The sequence below is a fragment of the Macaca mulatta genome, chromosome 2 (assembly GCF_049350105.2).
Source record: "Macaca mulatta isolate MMU2019108-1 chromosome 2, T2T-MMU8v2.0, whole genome shotgun sequence".
Lineage (NCBI taxonomy): Eukaryota > Metazoa > Chordata > Mammalia > Primates > Cercopithecidae > Macaca > Macaca mulatta.
The window spans coordinates 202261791-202283138 of NC_133407.1; the positions used below are offsets into that span (position 1 = coordinate 202261791).

Below are 21348 nucleotides of genomic sequence, written 5' to 3' on the forward strand. Positions count from 1 at the left end.
TTGCACCACTATACTCCAGCCTGGGCAACAGGAGTGAGACCCTATCTCAAAAATAAATAAATAAATAATAATAAAAGCAACTATACATTAGTGATATATTTCATAGATGCATTTTTTTCAATTATTTTTTGAAGCATACTGAAAATATCACTTGACATCTTTATTAACCCTGAAAAGAGCTGGAAAGTTACAGAAGAGGTGCACAAGTTATGCCAGATGGCACACAATAATCTTTTATTTAAAATTACAATAGCAGGCTCTTGTGAATATTCCTTATATTTAGCTGGAACCTTCCAGGTAACTAAACATTAGAGTATTACACTTTTCAATATCCATGCTTTGTCTCAAGGCAACTGAATAAAACTAGGTGATATCAAGCAAAAAATATCTAAGCTCGAAGTTTTCTAGTCACCTATTTTATTCAGGTGATACTTGGAAGCTTAGAGAAAGACTTTGAAGACCTTTCTTATCCCAATAATCTAAGAATTTTCTTAATAACAATTAGGAAAACATGTGAGTATTCTCCTTTTTAATGAAAAAAAAGAAAAACACATACACCCCAAATAACATTAAAGTTCAATCAAAATCCAGCCGCATATATTTATTTTACTTTAAGTTCTGGGATACATGTGCAGAACGTTCAGGTTTGTTACATAGGTATACATGTGCCATGGTGGTTTGATGCACCTATCAACCCGTCAGCCACATATTTTTAAAAATATCTTGCCAGGGTGCGGTGGCTCACGCCTGTAATCCCAGCACTTTGGGAGGTCGAGGTGGGTAGATCACGAGGTCAGTAGATGGAGACCATCCTGGCTAACACGGTGAAACCCCGTCTCTACTAAAAATACAAAAAATTAGCCGGGCGTGGTGGCGGGTGCCTGTAGTCCCAGCTACTCAGGAGGCTGAGGCAGGAGAATCACTTGAACCCAGGAGGTGGAGCTTGCAGTGAGCCAAGATCGTGCCACTGTACTCCAGCCTGGGCGATAGAGTAAGACTCCATCTCAAAAAAAAAAAAAAAATCCTCTGGAATTTAAAAAGTATAGCTTCCATGTTAAAATGCAATAACTAAAAAACATGCCAAAGCCTTTGAACTTGGTCTTTTTTCTTTTTATATACTTTATGTTCTAGGGTACATGTGCACAATGTGCAGGTTTGTTACATATGTGTACATGTGCCATGTTGGTGTGCTGCACCCATTAACTCGTCATTTACATTAGGTATATCTCCCAATGCTCTCTCTCCCCCCCCCCACACCCCACGACAGGCCCCAGTGTGTGATGTTCCCCTTCCTGTGTCCAAGTGTTCTCATTGTTCAATTCCCACCTATGAGTGAGAACATGCAGTGTTCAGTTTTCTGTCCTTGCGATTGTTTGCTCAGAATGATGGTTTCCAGCTGCATCCATGTCTCTACAAAGGACATGAACTCATGCTTTTTTTACGGCTGCATAGTATTCCATGGTGTATATGTGCCACATTTTCTTAATCCAGTCTATCACTGATGGACATTTGGGTTGGTTCCAAGTCTGCTATTGTGAATAGTGCTGCAGTAAACATACGTGTGCATGTGTTTTTATAGCAGCATGATTTATAATCCTCTGGGTATATACCCAGTAATGGGATCGCTGGGTCAAATGGTATTTCTATGAACTCGGTCGTTTTTTTACAAAATTATATGTGTGTACGCATGCATAGACATATGTGTGTATATGTGTGACATGTATATATGCATCTGTGTATATGTATATATTACATAGATGTACATGTCAATTACTTGGTTTATAAAACATCTTCCCTGGATTATGACATGGCCTCCATTCAAGCACCTTAGGTTTCATGTTAGAAATATTAAGCAGTAATACACTTGAAAAAAAGTTACAGCCTTAACACAAATTGCCAAAATATTGTATGTCTTGTGTCTCAGTTTTGAGTTATCTGTGGATTTAAAACTATGACATTTACACCAAATACAAAATTTTTTTTCTAAATGCTCAGTTCCCTATATTACCGTCTTTAATTTTTTTGAATTGCCCACACAATTTCAAAGAAGTAAGAGGTTGCCAAGATAACAATCTCAAATGGAATGTTATACAGTATGGTGTCTTCTTATAAGTAAAAAACACTGCATGAATTAAGAGAGTAATAATAAGCAGTAGGATCTTTCATTTACTAACATATGTCATTTTTGTCTTTAATTTGTTGTCTAATCCTAGTGAATCTCATCAAACAATATTAAGTCTTTATAAACTCTACCAAGTTTGCTAACTACTGCCTCCCTTAACAAACGGCGGTGGGGGGACAAGTTTCTACACAAATGGATCAAGAAAGGATGACTTCATCAAAGAAAGTCTTAGCGACATTAGAGAAAAAAGCTGGGAAACACAGTGGTGGATCTTTGTAGTCATCATCCCTTCCTCGTATTGTGAGGACTTTATCTTGTTGTAACTTGTTTAGACTGAGTGTGGTTTCACAAAGCTGCAACTCAGATATTTCAGGCCTTCCTATGATCTAATGTTTTCCCACGGAAGGAAATTTTTTTCTTTGTGTGGGATAAATACCTACACACTATGTCCTAAATCCTCTCTCAAAAGACATTACTGGTATTGTGTAGTCATTTGTAAGGACAGTTCAACTTCTCTATTTATCTTTTCAATTTAATGCATTTCACAAGTACTTAAAAAGTTTCGTTTTATGACAATCACCAATTGGCCAAAGTTCACCTTATAAACATTCTTTTGGTTAACTTAATTTTACTTTTAAAACTTAAAATTAGAAGTGAAAAAGTAAGAAATCATCTAGTAGTTATATAAATTTACAGTAATAAACCAATCAGGAATGGGTGTAATAAAGTTAGCCTCTGGCTTTGATTAGTTCCTCAGGGTCCAAAAATATAGTTTTGTTACATTTATATCACACAAGTTATAATTCAGTCCAATTCACGTAAATTTATATGTGGATATATTATACTTAAATGAGTCTTCCAAATGTATATTTTTCTCTAACTCTTTATAACCTTCACATGGAATCATACTGAAGGTATGCAAAAATCCTGTGACAGGATGACGTGTTAGAAAATCAAAGGAAAAAGGAGAATGAGTCTACCTTGTTTTCTTTTGCAGCACCTATATTTCTATGATAAATTCCTCATGAGATTTTGTATAGTTCTAGTCATTTATACGTGCCTTTCCAGCAAAGTAGTCCCCACTGAGTTCACAGATTATTATGACAATGAAAACCCTTTTATCAATACAGTATGCAATTTACTGGCCTAATCACAAAACCAGTAGAATGGATTTTATATAGACACCCCTAATATAAAGACCATTCCTTATAATATTTATATGCCCTTTGTTACAAAATGAATACTGGATGCAGAAGGGTTTGATGCAAGTGGAAACATGCAGTGGAAGTTGAATAAAAGAAAATCTTTTAAAAATTAACTGTAAAAGTGTAAAAGTTGTGAATAAAAACCATAGAAGGGTGAGTTCCAAATGAATAGATTTTGTATCTGGTATTTTTTTTTTAAGAAGAATGAATGCTTCTCTACTTATTGTTGTACCATAATTCCACAATTAACACATAGGGACTTTATTATGAGGGCTCTAATCTCATTACTGATGAATTACACATTAACCAAGTTTTACACACACACACACACACACACACACACACACACGAGACTTTGTAGAGTTCAGGCTCCTCTCAGTCACTGGCTACAGTGATATTATAGCATGATGCCCATCTGCTTTCAAATGCTGGCTATGAGGTAGCCCCGCAACATTGATGGTAATGTAAAATTGACAAAATAAAACCAATTAGAAGCCCTAGGAATTGGCCTCCATTACCTCTCACTGCCCATCTTAACTTGTTTTTACTTCTGTTTTACTGAGATGCTGACTCCATTCTATTTCTATCACTCTCTTGATCAGGAGGAAAAAAACCCGGCAATTTCTGTCTGAGGACTAGGGAAAAGGAACCAACATATAATTGTGCAGCAAGCAGAGAATCTCACTTGTGCAACCTTCTCTAGGTCTTTATCATCAGACCTGGTATCCTTAGTAACCAGGAACACGGTAAAGGCAACACACTTCGTCTGAAGAGTCATTGTCTATGCTTCCCTACTCCAGACAACACTTTCTTCTACTGGAGGGAAGACCCTTGACTTCCACAGAAAATACTACTCTTGAATGTATCTGGGGTGGGATGGCATACGTTGTATGGGTTTCTGCATACAAGTTGTCTATTAAAGAACAAGTTAATTCACCCCACCTTAATTAAGCCCTAATATGTGTAATACAGTACATATAAAATGAACTAAAACACAAACATGGGCTGTGCTGTATACTGACAGATGGTAGAAATTTCTCTCAGAAGGCTTTGCGAATTTGGTCTTGGTTTTGAAGATGCTGTATTCACTCTAAAAAGGAACCATTTGAACTTTTCAACGGAAAATCCTTCTCTAGTGTTAGGTAGACGAGCATCTTCCTGAAGAATCTCTCTTTGTACTAACCCTTGTTTCTATTCTGCCAAAATCTCTCTCATGTTCTGGCAATGAAGTACAAAATGAAAGAAGTATTTCAATTGCTTTTAAGCCACATTCATCGAAAGAGAATCTCCCTAGTCAGTGATGCAATACTCCCTAAATGGGCACTATAATCGCATGACCTTTAAACTGGGATATAACACTCCTAATCTAAATCACATTCTCTCCTTGCCCCCACTCCTGTACTCATCCCCAGGGCCCTTTCAGTGTTATTGCTTTGCTGGCTTCTCCCTCTAGTTAGATTTCTAGATTTCTGATTATTTCCCTGAAGAATTAGTTTACATTTATATACCAAATAAAGCATTAGTTTTTACTCCACTAATATTTTCTGCTGCCTAAATTTTCGTGTATCATTATATGTGGTTTCAGGGACAGGGAGGGGAGATTCTGATGGTATTCCAACGTTGAGGTTTGTAATTTCTTGATCATTTCCCTTTTAAATCACTAATAAAGATGTTAAATCAGACCTCACTTAAAGCTGATCTCTAGACATCACCCACCAAATCGTTACATTTTTATCTCTGATTGCCTTTGGGTATTACCCGCTCTTAACAAGACATTTCACTTCCAGACAGTGAAAACAGGTTACAGGAAGCATCACACAGAGTCTTTAAATTGTTGTTTGTTCTCATATTCAGACAAAAGTAAAGGGTTTTGAATGAGCATGAGTACATATAGAAGGAGCAGACTAAGCTGTTATATAAAAAATAAGTTTAAAATGTAATGAATAATAGAATGATTTTTTAAAAACAAAGACATGGCTTTATTTACTGTCTAAATATTAACAGCCGGTTTAGTGTTGGAATCATGCTGAAAAACAGCATGGCAAAGCATCACCTTGGATTTTCTAGCTGCCCCACTCAGGCCAGCAAAACCAGAAGCTTTTCTATCTATGCAACTCAGATGGTTGACAAGTTTAATAAACCTTGAGCAATTTTATTTGAACTGTGCCATGTACATAATAAAATCGAAAGATAAAAGGAGACATAATGAGGATTATAATAATATCATTTTTAATCCCTAATGCTGAATAAGCCTATAGACATAAACATACAGGCACACATATATAAGTAACAACTTCTTCGTAATTCACAGACTGTCCCTTCTATCCAAGTGCTTATGGAAAACCAACACCTGCCACCCTTAACACTTTCTCATTAGCTGCTTCTATCAACTCTCAAGAGTATTGCAATTAGTTCTTTTATCAAACAAACAAAAATGCTGTTTGGCTGTTGTCACATAGGTCTGCCTAGATAACATTCTGAATATGATCATTGACATCACGCTCTTAGTTTGATGTCATCATAAACACTGCCAGAATATAAGAATGGCTAACTGATTTTTTTCAGTGTTCATTTGGGATATTATGACCGTTTCAATTTTATTTGACAGTAGCCACAATTAACAGTTTCATGAAAAACTAGCTTTTAAAAAAGACCCTTGCAGGTATTGACATTTTAGCAATTTCTTTGTCAAAAGCTTTGACAATATGTAAGATCTAATTTGCAAAATAGCCAAAGTAGTATGAAGACCTTTCTTGTCTGCCTTTTCCCCCCTTCAAAACAGAAGGTATTAATCACCCGATCTCAAAGGCAGCTGACTGATGCTATTCACTGAGTAGAGCATTCTCACTAATGTGGCCCCGTGAATAACTCTCAAGGCTTTTATTATTGCTCTGAGTGGACTCTCAGCAGCACAGCCTCTCTTTAGCAACCTTCATCCCCTCAGGCTCCAAAAGGATTATAGATAATGGCTGAAAGAAAGCATCATTGGTAAAAACAAAAGTTTTTAAAGGGGAAAAAAATGGGAGCAAAGGGGACATATTGGAGACAAGTCATGATTCATGGCCTGTACTGTGTTCTGCCTCTTTCTCTTACTCAATACACTCTTTAGTTTTGCTGCTGGATAAGAAGGGACTAAACCAGTGCACTTCTCCTAGCAACCAGTATCAGTCAGCAAAGCAGGCGTGTCATCTGCTCAAAGAGAAAACGGAAGAATCTGGGGTCATACAAAGCAAACACGTGTTCTTTTGCATTTGATCCCAAATTGATTATCAAAAAGGATTCAGTAAATGCTAAATAATTCTGTTTTATGTGAATGTTAACAATCCGTAGAACTAAATATCAGCGTGTCCGCTCGCTATATAGTTGAGTGTCAAATGCTAATCCAACCCACTTCATTCAAATGTTCAGTTTTTCACTTTTCCAACACACTCTTTCGTCCCCTCCCCTTATGGAGATCGCCCCTCCCAGGTATATCCTTGCACCTCCTAGACCATTTCAAATGCAAAGATTAGGCATCACCTCCTATAGAGACCCACGTTTGGAAGGCTTAGAATTGAATCCTGATAGAGATAAACAATACAAGCAATTTCCTGGTCATTTTATTTGCATGTCATGTTTAGCCACTGCTTCAAAAGATAGAAACTGCTTTCTGAAAAGAAATGTTGAATAAATTTGGAATTTAAATTTATCATGATGAGACACATTTACTGAGAGCCTCAAAAATCTGGAGAGTTTCATAAGACCCAGGTGATGAACATCCCAGGTGCTGCAGTTCAACAGGAAAGTGCAATGAGAATGCACAGCCTGGAAAGGGTTCTGAAAATGAAAGTTGGCCGTTGGATTGTGAGCAGAGTGCAGGCACCAAACAACTCAGTTCATTCACATCTTATTGCCATGTGTATAGGGAGGTGGGAGGCAAGGGGGTAAGAGCTGTATTTGCCCAAAATCTGTACCCACATGTTGTACATATTTTTCTAATTCTTTTTTCTTTCATTTTTGTATTAAAAGTTGACATTATTCAGGCTTTCAAATCACAAAGGCGGGACTGAAACTCTTAAAAACATACTTAGCTACGAAATTACTTACATGTTTTATGATAGCCAGTGAGGAATAACCCAGTTAAATCTGGTTTTGGGCAGACAAGGAGGCCTCAAACCTCAACTGAATGACAACTTGATTTGTGAGTGGAGGGCTCATATGCCCACTGATGATTTTTTTTTTTTTTTTTTTTTTTTTTGAGACAGGGTCTCCCTCTGTCACCCTGGCTGGAATGCAGTGGTGTACTCACAGCTCACTGCAGCCTTGAGTCCCAGACACAAGCTATCCTTCTACCTCAGCCTCCCAAGTAGCTGGGACTCCTGTAGGTGAGCACCACTGTGTCCGACTAATTTTTTTTTCTTTTTCTTTTTCTTTTTTTTTTTTTTTTTTTGCCGAGATAGGGTTTCACCATGTTGCCCAGGCTTATCTCAAATTCATGGGCTCAAGAGATCCTCCCAGTCTCCCAAAGTACTGAGATTACAGGCATGAGCTGCGCTGTATGGCCTGAAACATTTTTTTCATTATTATTGTTTAACTCTTGAAATTATGTGAAAACAATTGCAATGCAAAAAAAAAAATGTTTTGAGACCACCACACTAAATGTTCTAACTCTTCATACTCAATTTTGCATGGGGGAAAGAAAAAAAAACAAAAAAACACACAAAAACAAACACTGAGAATGTTGTACCTGGCATTTTCTTTTCTTTTCTTTAATGAAAGCAAGTTTATTAGAGTAGTAAAAAAACAGAAATGGCATTTTATTTTTAAAAGGTTGCATTTCTCCTACTCAGTTTCGACTCTAACTCATGATAGAGATAGGGATAAGGGGCACTAAAACAATTGGCCTTTGGGTAATAGTTTGCTGTTGCTGGTATTCAAAGTATTTAGAATACACAAGCAGTTATATACCTAAGATGAGGAAGGTGAAATGTCATCTCTAATTTAATGGAACAATAATAAGCTTGGTTTTCAATAACTGTACTGTTATTTGGCAATGCATTAAAATTTACTTTATAATAGAGAGATAAAACACAAGAGTGCCTGTTGCTAGATTCATTCTAAATTTCCCTTAATTTACTCTAACCCTGAAAACTATATTCTATAATCATCGGATATATCTAAATAAGTTTAATCACATTCTAGCATTTGCTAGTGTTTGGAAATACACGTATTACAAAACTTTATGACTCTAACCCTGATTTATAAAAACTTATAAACTTTCCTTTATAATGAATAACACTTAACTCAAGTTTTTTGGAAAGTCAAAAGTTCTCCCTTTTTGAATCATACTTATGAACATTTTAATTGGTTATAAGTGTTGCAGAGGTTTTGGGCAAATCCCTTAAATTCCAGTCTGGTTTCAACTGGGTGTTCCTTATTTAAACTTGAAAAGCCTTACAGTGGGATAGCTGAGTTTTATTCCATGTTCTCCAGCTCATTTCCAAAAGGCTTGGAACCAAACTCTAGGGAAAGGGATCCCTCATCAATCCTTACAACAGAAATTAAAAAGTGGCTGTTAACCCCCTCTCCTGAGCTGAAACTCCCATGTTGCATATGGCTCTAGGTACAGGGTCATTAACTAAGCACACTGACCTAAGACGATTGTCCGCTTAGAATTAAATTTTTAAAATTCCATTTATTGATAAGGAAAGCCTAAGTCCCACCGGTCATTAATGAATGAGAGTGGATGTGGATCATAAGACTAGTGAATTTTGGCTGTCGTGAATATCCATAGCCATATCATTGAACCCACGACAAAATACAGATATGCTACATGCATATTAGACAATAGATTGTTATTGTTTTTAAAGATGGATGTTTATGGTTTTGGATAATTCTTTACAAGGCTAAATTCATGTGAATGTGTGTGTGGAGATGGGGCCTATGTCACCCAGGCTGAAGGGCTGTGCTGTGATCATGGCTCACTGCGGCCTCAACCTCCTGGGCTCAAGGAATCCTTCATCTCAGCCTCCCAAGTATCTGAGGCCACAGGTGGACACCACCATGCCCAGCTAATTTTTTTCTTTTTTGTAGAGACAGGTTTCATTATGTTGCCCAGGCTGGTCTCAAACACCTAGGCTCAAGCGATCCTTCAGCCTCAGCCTCCCAAAGTGCTGGGATTACAGGTGTGAGCCACCGTGCCGAGCCCAGGCTAAAATTTCTTCTTTAAAGGTTCTCAAATATAACAATAGATGTTAGAACATTAAACAGAAGTACTTGGAGTAATAGAACCTAAGGTTGATGGAGACCTTGGAAATTATACAGTCATATGAAATCATTTTTGGTAAGGTTCTAAGGATATACAATTAACAATCTACTAGGGAAGCTAACAGTGCAGTCCAGAGCTTCTGGTCACCAAAGGTATGTCACTTCCACAATAGTAATGATACTGTTTTATTCAGCCTATCCTTTCTGATATACATAACTACTCATTGCGCACAAGTAATTAATGGATAATTATAAAAAGTTATTAGATTCAATGTCTTATATTAAATGAAGAAAAGCTAAGTGGGCTATCTAGAAAAAGAATTAGTGAGCGGATACCAAACGTTAATTTTTACTTAGGTCTTCTGTTCCAGAAGAGTTTATTTAGTTTGTCTTACACAAGATTTATCTCCATGGTACATTATATCAAAGCACCAGGTAAAAATTATCCAGGATGAAATGTAAATCAGTCAACATGAACCAAAATGCAGGCTTCTACAAGCATGGTCTACTTGCCAACAAATTGCCATTTGTATGATTCCTCTCTTGTTGACTCTCTTCATTCATAGCACCATTCACTTGGGAATCATGTTTGTTTTGTAATCAGCTTATGATATAACGGGAAGACTCATGTCACAGCACATTTGTCACAGGTGTGTAGGTGAGTCCACCGATAAGTCCCCTTAAGTGTCAACAAAAAGTCTAATCAGTCACCGGAAGACTCACGGCTGAAAAATCTTATTAAAATTGTCCTAACATGCACCCCAACTGTAGTCCATAATTAGTCTGATAGCAAAGTTCTCTTCTAGTTATTTTTCTTGTTCATACTAGGCAGGGAATAATAATCTAATAAAAATACTCCTAATAATAACAATAAGTTACGTTTAAGTGGCACTTATAAAGTACCAGTCACCGTTCACGGCATCATATATATCTTTATACACATCTTTATTTTGTGTATATATATTTATTTGTATATATTGCTATACGTATTTTTTGAGACAGAGTTTTGCTCGTTGCCCAGGCTGGAGTGTAATGGCGCAATTTTGGCTCACTGCAACCTCCGCCTCCTGAATTCAAATGATTCTCCTGTCTCAGCCTCCCGAGTAGCTGGGATTACAGGCACCCACCACCATGCCTGGCCAATTTTTGTATTTTTTTACAAAATTTGTAAAGAGAGGGGTTTCCTCATGTTGGCCAGGCTGGTCTTGAACTCCTGACCTCAGGTGATCCACCCACCTTGGCCTCCCAAAGTGTTGAGATTACAGGCATGAGCCACCGCACCCAGCCTATATATCGTTATATTTTTAAAAATATTTTATTTCTCATTATAACTGTATGAGATATACATTATTACCATGCCTATTTTACAGATAAGGGCACTGAGGCATAAAAAGGTTAAATTACTTGTTCATATTCATTCAGTAGTGTTTGCTCAGTAGTCTTTCAACAACCATCTTATCCTTCTTCCCTACAGGCAAACTATGTTGCAATCAATCTAAACTTCTTGCCTTTTCCTTAGCACCCCTTTGTCATCTTCATGCCATTTTTCTGGTTACTTCTTTTCCTGGAATTCAATTTCCAATCCTTTTGCCCACCGAAATCCCACTGTTCCTCTAAGGCCCAGGTTAAGAGACCCTTTTGGTGTTGACCCTTCCCAGATTATACCAGCTGGAAATCACCTATTCCTTATCCGAGTTCCCAAGGCTATACTGTGTACACCTTCAAACTTCTTATCAAACGCTACTTTTTGTTCTAGTCACTTGAACATTTAGTACCTTCCCGACTAAGTCATGATTTCCTTGAATGTGGGAACATTGTAACAGGTCAGTATGTTCTTCACAGAGCCAAGCAAGTTACGTTGTCAATATGCATGTGTTGAATCAAATGAATAACCTAAACATATTCAAGCTAATTTTCTCGTGGACTCTTCAGAAAATAGCTGGTCATTTTCAGTAACAAGAGCCTGGAATTCCTGTTAAGGAGTTCCAGGGCTGAGAATCCAGAAACAGGCTCTCATAGGCAGAAGCATGGTACAGAGATGCAGCACCCCTGGAGTCTAGTTTCTGCTCTACCACTAAGCAGCAGTGGGATCTGTGACAAGACACATAAAATCTCTAAGCTTCAGTTCTGCATGTGCCCAACCAATAAGACAATTGTGCTGTATAGCTGCAAATATTTATAATAGCTCCGAGATGCTATCATTCTATGATTTATATTTAGTACTGCTGAGATCTCTGCTAAAAGTGACAAGTTCAACTGAAGTACTATCTTCGTAAAATTTTACGTGGCAACTGAGGAAGACTTAGAAGACAACAATCACTGAAGGGATTAGAAATCAGGACTACTGGGGATTTGAGACAGAGTATTATAATATAAAATGGTTTCACTTCAAAACATCATATCCAACTCATAAGGCCCTTCAACTCTTTCCTTCCATGATCAATGAAAAGAAAATATGTACCTCATACATTGCTAATGGGAATATAAAGTAGCACAGTTGCTTTGGAAGATAGTCTCGCTCACCTCAAAAGGTGAAACACAGACTAAACATACGACCCAGCATTTCCACCCCAGATTAAATGAAGACATATGTTCCCATGCAAGTTAGTACATGGATGTTAAAAGCAGCAATATCTATAATAGCCAAACACAGAAACAGCTTAAATGTTCATCAACTAGTAAACCAAAGGATAAATGATATGGAATATTATTTGGCAATAAAAAGGAAAGAGGTACTGATACATGCTATGACATGGATGACCCTCGAAAACATTATGCTAAAGGAAAGAAGCTAGTCACAAAATAACATCATATATTGTATGATTGCATTTATATAAAGTGTACAGAAAAGACAAATCCATAGAGATAGAAGTAAAGGGGTGGTTTCTTGTGGTTGGTAGAGAGATGGTGGAACAAGGTACGTAGTTTCTTTCTTGGGTAATTAAAAACATTTTAAAGTTAGATTGTAGTGACGGTTGTACAATTCTGAGAAAAAGTTGAATACAAGTTGTGAGAACAAGTGAAGAATGGTTCCTCATTGGGGGTCACGAAAAAGTCCGTGACTGGTGGAAGCCATTTACTGCGATGGGAATGGCTAGAAAGAGAAGATTCTGTCTTAGCCTTGAGTTTTGTGTATTCTCATTGGACATGAAGCAAAGCCGTCAAGTAGTCAGGTGAGTATGTCAAGCACTGATGCAAGCACTGGAGATACAACAGAATATGAAACGGCCAAGTTATGTGCTTATGGATCTTATATCCCTCATGCAATGATTACGGCAATTTTAGAATTATCAAACCAAACATGTATTTAAAACTCATGTGATAGATGAAAGATCCTAAGGAGTAGCTGCAAATGGCAGAGAAAACATTAAGGATGGAGGCCTCCATTACTCCCACACTGTTTTGAGTCAGGTATTTTGGGTAAGCATGCTACCCTAGTTGCTATATTATGCTTCTATCATTGTATAACACACTGCTAAAACATTAATAGAGTTGATGAGTATTTATTTTTAAAAAAGAGTTTATAATCATTCCTTCATTCTTTATATAGTATTTTTTCAAAAGAAGAAGAAAAGCAGTATCCACGCCGATGTATTGATTTAGGTTGACAGATCTATACCTGGAGACATTGTAAGAAACACAGCAACACTTTTCTTTAGAAATAAATCTGTAAAATGGCACTTTATAAATCACTGTTTGCTTAAACTCAGATCTGAAAACTTTTACTTATCTAAACTAGAAAATGATAGGATCTATGCAATGCATTCTGCATAAAGTTATATATAGTATTGTGGGGGAAAAGTGAGAAAGTCAAAACCCCAGTTGGATATACCTAAAGGTAAAATATTATTCTCATTTTTCCTTTAAATACAGATTTTCTAAATTATCACTCAAGAAACACCCTCACGTATCTTCTTCACTCTTCAAATGTTTCTCTAATTCCTTTCATTAGATCCAAAAAAGAAAAAAAGAGGAAGAGAATAAGAAGATAAGGAAAGAAACGATGAATGAGAAGAAGAAAGAGAAGGAGAGGAGAAGGAGAGGAGAAGGAGGGAAAAAAGGAGGAAACGGAGAAATAGTAAATAAGATGATAATCTTTTTTTCTGATACTCTTCGAAAACAAATTGCACATGGGAAGTAAATGTACCTCCTGGAGACCGCCGGAACTATTTCAGCAGATATTACTAGGCACACACACATATCCCACCTACGTCAGCTCCCTTCGTTGCTATATATGTATCCCAATTTATACAATGTGCTTACATGCCTATATTTTGATTGTCAAACATGCTATTTTATACAAGCTGCTCAGTGGTGAGATGGCCAGAACTGCTCTTTTTATATCATCATTACTTTTTTTTTTTTTTTTTAACGATATTCTTGCTTAATGTTCTAAGAAATCCTTTTGGTTTATGGCCCACATGTTGCATAGCATCAAAGGTTATTCAAACAAAGCCAATCCAAGTGGCATCACGGCATAGCTTCGAGAACACATTCCAGGTGACTTGCACACAATTTACGTTCTGAAATAGACTACATATGGCTATGATAATAAGCCCATTACTGAAAAAAAGCACTTTAGCAACATGTATAAACCTCTATGAGATTACACATCTGCATTATGCACATACATTATCTTTATTATATTTATCTCCCCTAATATCATGTAGGCCACTTTCACTTAAGAATAAAGGGTAAAGATGAAAAAAAATTCTCATTTTAAAACACCTTTCCACAAGTATTATAAAATTATCAGATTGATACAATATATGGGATATAGATGTAAGTTAAAAGTCTTGCCATAGTTCATATTAATTCCCCATGAATGACTGCAAAACCCTATTCTTATTCAAAAATAAAGAAAAGCTGGAAAATAAAGGCTAACCTTAACATACATTCTCCTATATGATCATACAGAAAAGTCTAGATGTGATTAATCTGCATCAATAAGAAAACCATTATTTACATCCCAAATAGAAAAGTTTATCTACAGTTCTCAACCAACTTAATATTTGTTCTCTATGGATTGCTACAGGGACACGATACTGCGAAAAATTATAAACAATATTAGCACATAGCTTCTATGAGGTGGCAAAACTCTAATATTTTTCATATACTATAAAAATGCACATACAAATAACCCACCAAGCAAATATCAATGCAAATCTATGTATCATTTGTCACTGAATAAAATTAATATCTGTGTCTAGCATAAGGAGGGTCAGTATATCTTTGAAATGGTACAAGCTTCTCTACATTTGAAATTCATGTGGAGTATAAGCACACACCTCTAAGAAGAATAAGTGAATAGAAATCATAGAATCCTGGAAGAGAGACAAAGCTGAGAGATCCTACAAACCAACCTCTTCACTATGTACGTGAACACTGAGTCTCAAAGTGTTGAAACAGCCTAGAGGGCAGTGTTGTCCACATCCCCAATTTTCAACCATCCCCATGGAGAAACTGTCATTCTGAAGTATCCAAAGGCAATCCAATGTCAAACGTATGATTTACATACTAATTTAGTAAGAGTGTCCAGGGTTTCCTTTGCTATTGACACAGCAGATGCTAAATACAAAACTAGTTTCACATACAAAAAATTTAACACTGCCTTTTCAGTCTCAATTTCTCAATTTTGGCATTTTTCACTACATTACTATGAATTCTGCTGCATAACTGTGGCCCAGACAGAAACTGCCCCCTTATCCTATAATGTTAAATCAGAACAAAGGTTCTAGGTTGTCTTTGGGGGCAGGAGAAGGGTGGTGTGGGAGAGAAGGAAGGAGAGAAGGAAGGAAAGAAGGGAGAGAGGAATAAAAGAGAAAGGAGGGAGGGAGAAATGAAAGGAGGGAGGGAGGGAAAGCAGACAGAAATGATGACTTGCTACTGCTGTTCCAGCAAGCTGGTTAATTGCATTTGTTTCATATATCTCCAAACACCCTGGTATATTAATTACATTCTGTAACACCAAGCTCTTTTGATTTCCTCTGTCACTTCCACTGAGCAATTTAATTGTATTCCTCCTAGCAACACACTGATTTAAAAATACATATATAAAAAAACCCTTGATGATAATTCTGTAGTCTAATGTATAGTTTATACATGCATTTCTGTTATGGAGATATGTAAATTCATGATTTATGAGGACATATTCTTTAAAAAGTTATACCAAAGTCTTCTTATCATGAAAATCAAACACACCTGGGACAAACAGGTAAACCTATTTTGTTATGGTAATGTACATGTATTTTAATGTACTGAAAATACATGAAAAATGATTACAGATGTTGCCATAGTATAATTCACAATAATTAAACCCTGAACGTCTACGGCTTAGACTGGGAAAAGAGAGAAGCAGTGCACACACATGCATCCCTCCCCTACTATCGCTGGGGGGCAAAGGTACTCATGTAGTCCATGATTGAAAACAGCCACTTGACAGTAGGTAAACTCATCTGTATTGCCTCATGTTTATAGAAAGCCTTCCTTTTTGAGTCCAATACATTGGGCTCTACGCAGCAGTTAGCTGCCAGGAACAAAGTTAGCTACCACAGATGGGCAAAAATAGGCAGTGTCCCAAATAATGAATTCATCCACAATGCAAATGCTGGAGGAAAGTTTATGTGGCATCAAGCTATTGTGATGGCTTGAACAGTTGGACTAATACACTTTAGGTTCTTTACAAGTACAGTAAGTAATTAAAAACCTAAAGTACTGCAATCCAGTTAGGAAAAAAAAAAATCTAGTATTCCTCTATACCAATTATTTCCATCGATATAAAAATTAAACCCTCTAGAAGGTTAACAGCAAATATTCTTTGAACTTTTTCTTTTGAATACAAACCAAAAAGCATGTTAACGATTATTTCCACTATTCATTCAAAAGAGCCACAAAAAAGGATTTTGCAATAGTCGCACAAGAAATTGACATCCTGTGAAAATATCCCAGTAAACCAAATCGGAACAAAAGACAAGGGAATCAGAGGCAGAATGCTGTGGGCTTGACAGACTGACTCAACCTAGAGGGAGACACCTACAGCACCTGTTTAAGGCCCCCGTTGTGTTTGCCACTGCGGACTGAGCTAAGTGTCCCACTCCTGTGGCCAGCCCATAGCTGATGCTTCCTCGTTCGTGGAGCCTCGCCCAGTCTTACTTTTGACAGTTTTCTCCCTAGGATCTAAATTCTTCCTTCTGATTTAACGCCAGGAGAGCATTCACCGGAACACAGGTGATACACACTGATCTCAGTCTCCAATTCCTAACCCATTGAACCTTCCTTAGAGTGTCTGTGACTGTATTTCTTCACTTGAATGTCTAAGCCAAAGTTCAGACACAAGAGCAAACATCAAACAGAGAGCAGGCACAATAGTATTAGGCTCTTTCAGGAGATGTACTGTAATATTTCTTTTTCTAAGAAAACTGGGAAAGCATCATTTATTACCCAACTCCTTAATTAATTAAGTAAATTACAACAACAAGAACAACAATAGGTGACTACCAACATGTTCCACTTGCAGCAGTTTAGAAACAAAAGACTTAAAGAAAACCTCTGCCCCCAAGGAGCCCGTGCCTGGCCAAAACGGACAAACAGACATACTGTCATTTCATCTATAACCCACATCAAATTCTAAAAGAAATGGTTTTGGGGGATTGGGGCGCAAAAAAAAAAGATAAAAGCATTTTTAACTTACCATCAACCCGAACATATAAAAATCCACAGAGCATTAGTTGTGTAAACATCAGCAGACTCATTTTGACATATTAAAAAGGATCCAGATTGTTTAAGAAACCAATCCCAGAGAGCAAAAGTACAAAAATAAGTATCAAAAAAAGAGGTAGGTCCAAACTTTAGACTTTCCTAGATACTAATTAAAGTCAAGAAGAGCAAATCGCAAGATCAGAAGGGGCCGGTGGAAAGGTCTTGAACGGGGCACGTTTAGATCCATCCAAATTAACAGAGGGCACTTCGAAGGCTGCTGTATTTCCAACACTCTGGCTTCCTAAATTCCCGCAAATGCAGCCCAGCCAGAGGGATGATTCAAGTGTGTCTAACCCTCTCTCCTTAGGCTCCACTGCAAGCCAAAGCCAAGTTCTTTCTTCAGAAGTCAAGATGATGAAGGGGGAGGAAAAGACCTAATTCCTAGAAAGTGTTCCACAAACTTGCCAGCACGCTGCCGAAAAACCATGGGCCTGCCTACTGGTTTTCTTTCCCCCGGTTTCCTTCTCCGTAGCAATCCACGTCCGGAGTTATTTTTTAATATGTATATATTTTTACTTAACTTCCATAATGAGGATGTGTCAAAGCAACACTTTGCAGGCGGGCAGACTTGGCGGGCCTCTCTCTCCTTTGCAGCCTGGTGGCCTCCCTCCACCTCTCTCGTTTCCAAAAGAGAGGCAAAGGGAAATCAGGACGATTCGGGTGGAGAATCCGAACTCCTACGTGGTGGGGCTGCGGGAGGAGGCGGGGAGGGAGCGAGCGAGGGAAGCAGCCAGCGAGGGAGGGAGGGGCCGGGCGGGGGCGGAGGCGGAGGCTGAGGCTGCAGCCACCCCGCGGGGCCGCCGCTGAGCGAGGTGCACCCGGCGGCTGCGGGCGCGGGCAGAGCCGGGCGTGTGAGCCCAGCCCGGGAGCGGCGGAGACAGGCAGCGCTCAGCCCAGCGCCAGGGCGGTCCAGCCGCTCGCCCGGTGCAGCCGCCGGTCCCCGCGATCCGGTCCCCGCCGCTGCTCCGGCAGCCCGGCCCGGAGCGTCCGCCTCCTCCGGCAGCTGCCGCGGGTGGAAGCACTCGGAGGAGGGAAGGCGAGGAGGCGGGAGGGGCGGGGAGGAACGAACGCGGCTCGGAGTCTGCCCCGGGGAGGGGCGGGGGCGGCGGGGGCGCGGAGCCTCCACCTCCAGACCCCGTCCGCCGCCCGCAGACTCCGCCGCCCGCCCGCCCACGCGGGGGCGCCTGCCCGCTGGGGAGCCGGAGGGTCCCGGAGACCGGAGAGTCCCGGCGGACCGAGACGGACCAATGCGGGGGCCCGGCCGGCTGCCCAGCGCCGAGGCCCGGGTCCACTCCGTCCCCTTCTCCGCGCCCCGCGTGCCCCTCCTTCCCGCCTCGGGAGGGCAGAGGTGGGCTCCAGCGCCTGCTCCTCGCCGCGTCCCGTTTAATGGGCAGGTAATTTTCTCGGTGAGCGATTTCACGGAAGCCCGGCCTAATTATTCATCGCTCCGTCTCCGGAGCTGCGGCGCGGTCTTGAAGGAGCTCACCCTCCGGGACCCGGGGCGCAGCCTCATTACCCGTCAAAATCACACACACTCTTCACCTTTGAGCCACGTGAGAAGCCGAGGAGGAGGAAGGCAAGGGAAGGAAACGCAATATAAGACCTTTTGGACTGGAAGGTGGTGGATAGATGCTTCCTATACGGTTAAAAAGCACAAGGGGGAAAAGGGAGGGGGGCAGAAATCAGTAACCTCCGGCGGCTCATTTTAGCCAAGATCTACGGCCCCCTGCGGCATCCCCAAGGGGCGGAGGGGGAGGAAGGGGTGGCACCCCCCTTGGGTTACTCAGTTGCCTTGTGACCCCTCGAAGATGAGTTTGATGCGCGATCGCGCAGCGCGAGGGAGTTCCGCAGAAGGTGCAAAGCAGGGGAGCGGGGATCCCAGAGCCTGGGGCGGGGGTCCCGAAGTCTCTCCCCTCCAGAGACCGCACCTCCAGAAGGACATTCGGAAAACGCAGGCTCTGGGTGTGGAAGCTGAAAACCCAGCTGAGCTCATGGAAGCTCCAAAAGAAGCCGAATTTCAGCCCAAAGACGACGAAACCCTGAACGTTAAGGCCAAGGCTACCAAGTGATGCCATTCAGGACCGGGGATGATTAAGGAAGGTCGCGTGAGATCACAGGGATGCCAGCGTCGGCGGTGCCCCGGTGTGGCCGGGCCCACGTGTGATCACAGGCTGGCTGGTAGCTGTTTGATGCCTGTTCAGATGATTAGAAGGCGGCTTAGAGGAACGCACGCGGGTCCCTGAGCCGAGCTAAATGCTGATGGTGAGTCTCTAGTTCCCCCTACTGGAAAATATCGGGAAAGATTCTCTCCGTAAGGGGCCCCTTGAGGAGGAGCCTTTGTTTGGTGGATGCATTTTGGTGCTGCTACTTAATTTAGGCCTCCCTTGCATATTATGGGCGCTGTGTGTAGTTTTAAAAAAAGGTCAGCGACATTCAAGCAATTAGAAGAGACATTAGGACACCTCAGCACGCTTGAAAATTACGGTAATGAAAGAGTCTTGCCAAAGAATGAAACAACCACTCTTCTTGCTAAAGCATTAAGAGTAATTTCAGCACACTTTTAATCTACAGTATTTACTTGTGAAGAAAAAAAGTGCATTCGGTTGTTAAAGTTGAATCACTTGAATTCTCACGGTAATAATTCTGAATGTGCTATTGTTTCAGCACCCCATGAAAAAAGGCTTAACTATTAAGGAGAAACTTGTTCACTCCCCACCACCCCAAAGGTCCAATAAATCGGATAATACTGTGGTTTAGAAAAATCCAAAAGTGCACTATTAACATCTCTTTTATCTCTGGAACAGGAAAGTAATTAAAATTCTTGAAAACTTTCATTTTAAACACTTGGGCTTGGTTTACCCAGTTCAAGATTACAATGTCTAGCTCATGTCTCCAAATAATATACACCACCAGCTTATCTCGGGCAAATTTCCTTATGCGGGTGAAATTTTTAAGATATTCTGAAAATAGAGCCTTCCTAATAATGCAGGAATTCACACATCATCTAGACTTATAAGACCTTTAATTTTAAGATGGTTCACAGAAAGGAATACATTGGAGGATTTCAACTAGAAGTGTTTTCTCATGACTATTTATTTATCAGGCAAAATATAGATTCTATTTTATACTTGATAGACTCACCATCTGTAAATGCCTTTCCTTAAGTAACCTATAAAATCACTCAGAGGCAGAAAGAGTGTGTGTGGGAAACAGAAGGGATAGATTGGGGGAAATCAACCTACCACAGTTGCCATTGTCCTCTAGGGCAGAAAATGTTGCCTTACTCACAAAAAGTTATCCTTGCGTAGGGTATGACAAACTACATCATACAGAGAAGAGCTTTGTATGAGGGAAATCCGTTTGGTTATATTGGCATTTTGTACTGGGCATCAACATTTTGCATTCATAACTACCTACTAAAAGTGACAAAGCAAACCAATGATTTTAGACTGGTGCCATTTTTTAAATGTTTTTTGTTGTTGTTGCTTGCCATACACTAGCTACCTTATGGAATAATGCCTTTACCAAAACATTTTGGAATCCATGTTTTCTGCTTTTCTTGCAGTCAAGTTTGTAACTGATTTTTTAAAAGAAAGCTTTGTCAGTGTCTCATTTGATATGAAATGTGACTAAAAAAACATTATTTTATAAGAATTTCATCCCAAATGATGGTTTAGGATTATGACCAAACGTCTCACACTAAATTAGCAACAGTAACGAGTCACCATCAGAAATTTGTTATGGACAACATTAATTGGGAAAGAACAAAGGCACTACCCTCTGAGATATATAAGATCTATACTAGAAAAATGTGCATATTTCAATTATACTTGACACTTTTAGTGAGCACTGCCTATATAAAAAATGGATTTCTCACTCCAAATGTTTAATTAAAGGAAAGTCTTTAAAATCTGAAGCTTCTAGTAGAAGTTGGAAATTAAATTTTAGCAGTGCTTTAGCTAAAAATAAATAAATAAATAAATAAAATAAGGTTTTCCTTAAGCCAAAAAGAAACAA

The 21348-nt window shown here is 39.4% G+C and overlaps 1 protein-coding gene across 5 annotated transcripts in view; it reads right to left on the reverse strand.

The window, feature by feature from the left end:
- Nucleotides 1-18345, reverse strand: part of ROBO2 (roundabout guidance receptor 2) — a 602415-nt gene extending 584070 nt beyond the window's left edge. For all 5 annotated transcript variants that reach the window (XM_015128844.3, XM_077994326.1, XM_077994327.1 and 2 more), the window contains exon 1: nt 17264-18345. In XM_015128844.3, the coding sequence (XP_014984330.1) occupies nt 17264-17324 (61 nt within the window). In that variant the 5' untranslated portion in view covers nt 17325-18345. The remainder of the gene's footprint in view (nt 1-17263) is intronic.
- Nucleotides 18346-21348: the final 3003 nt, after the last annotated feature.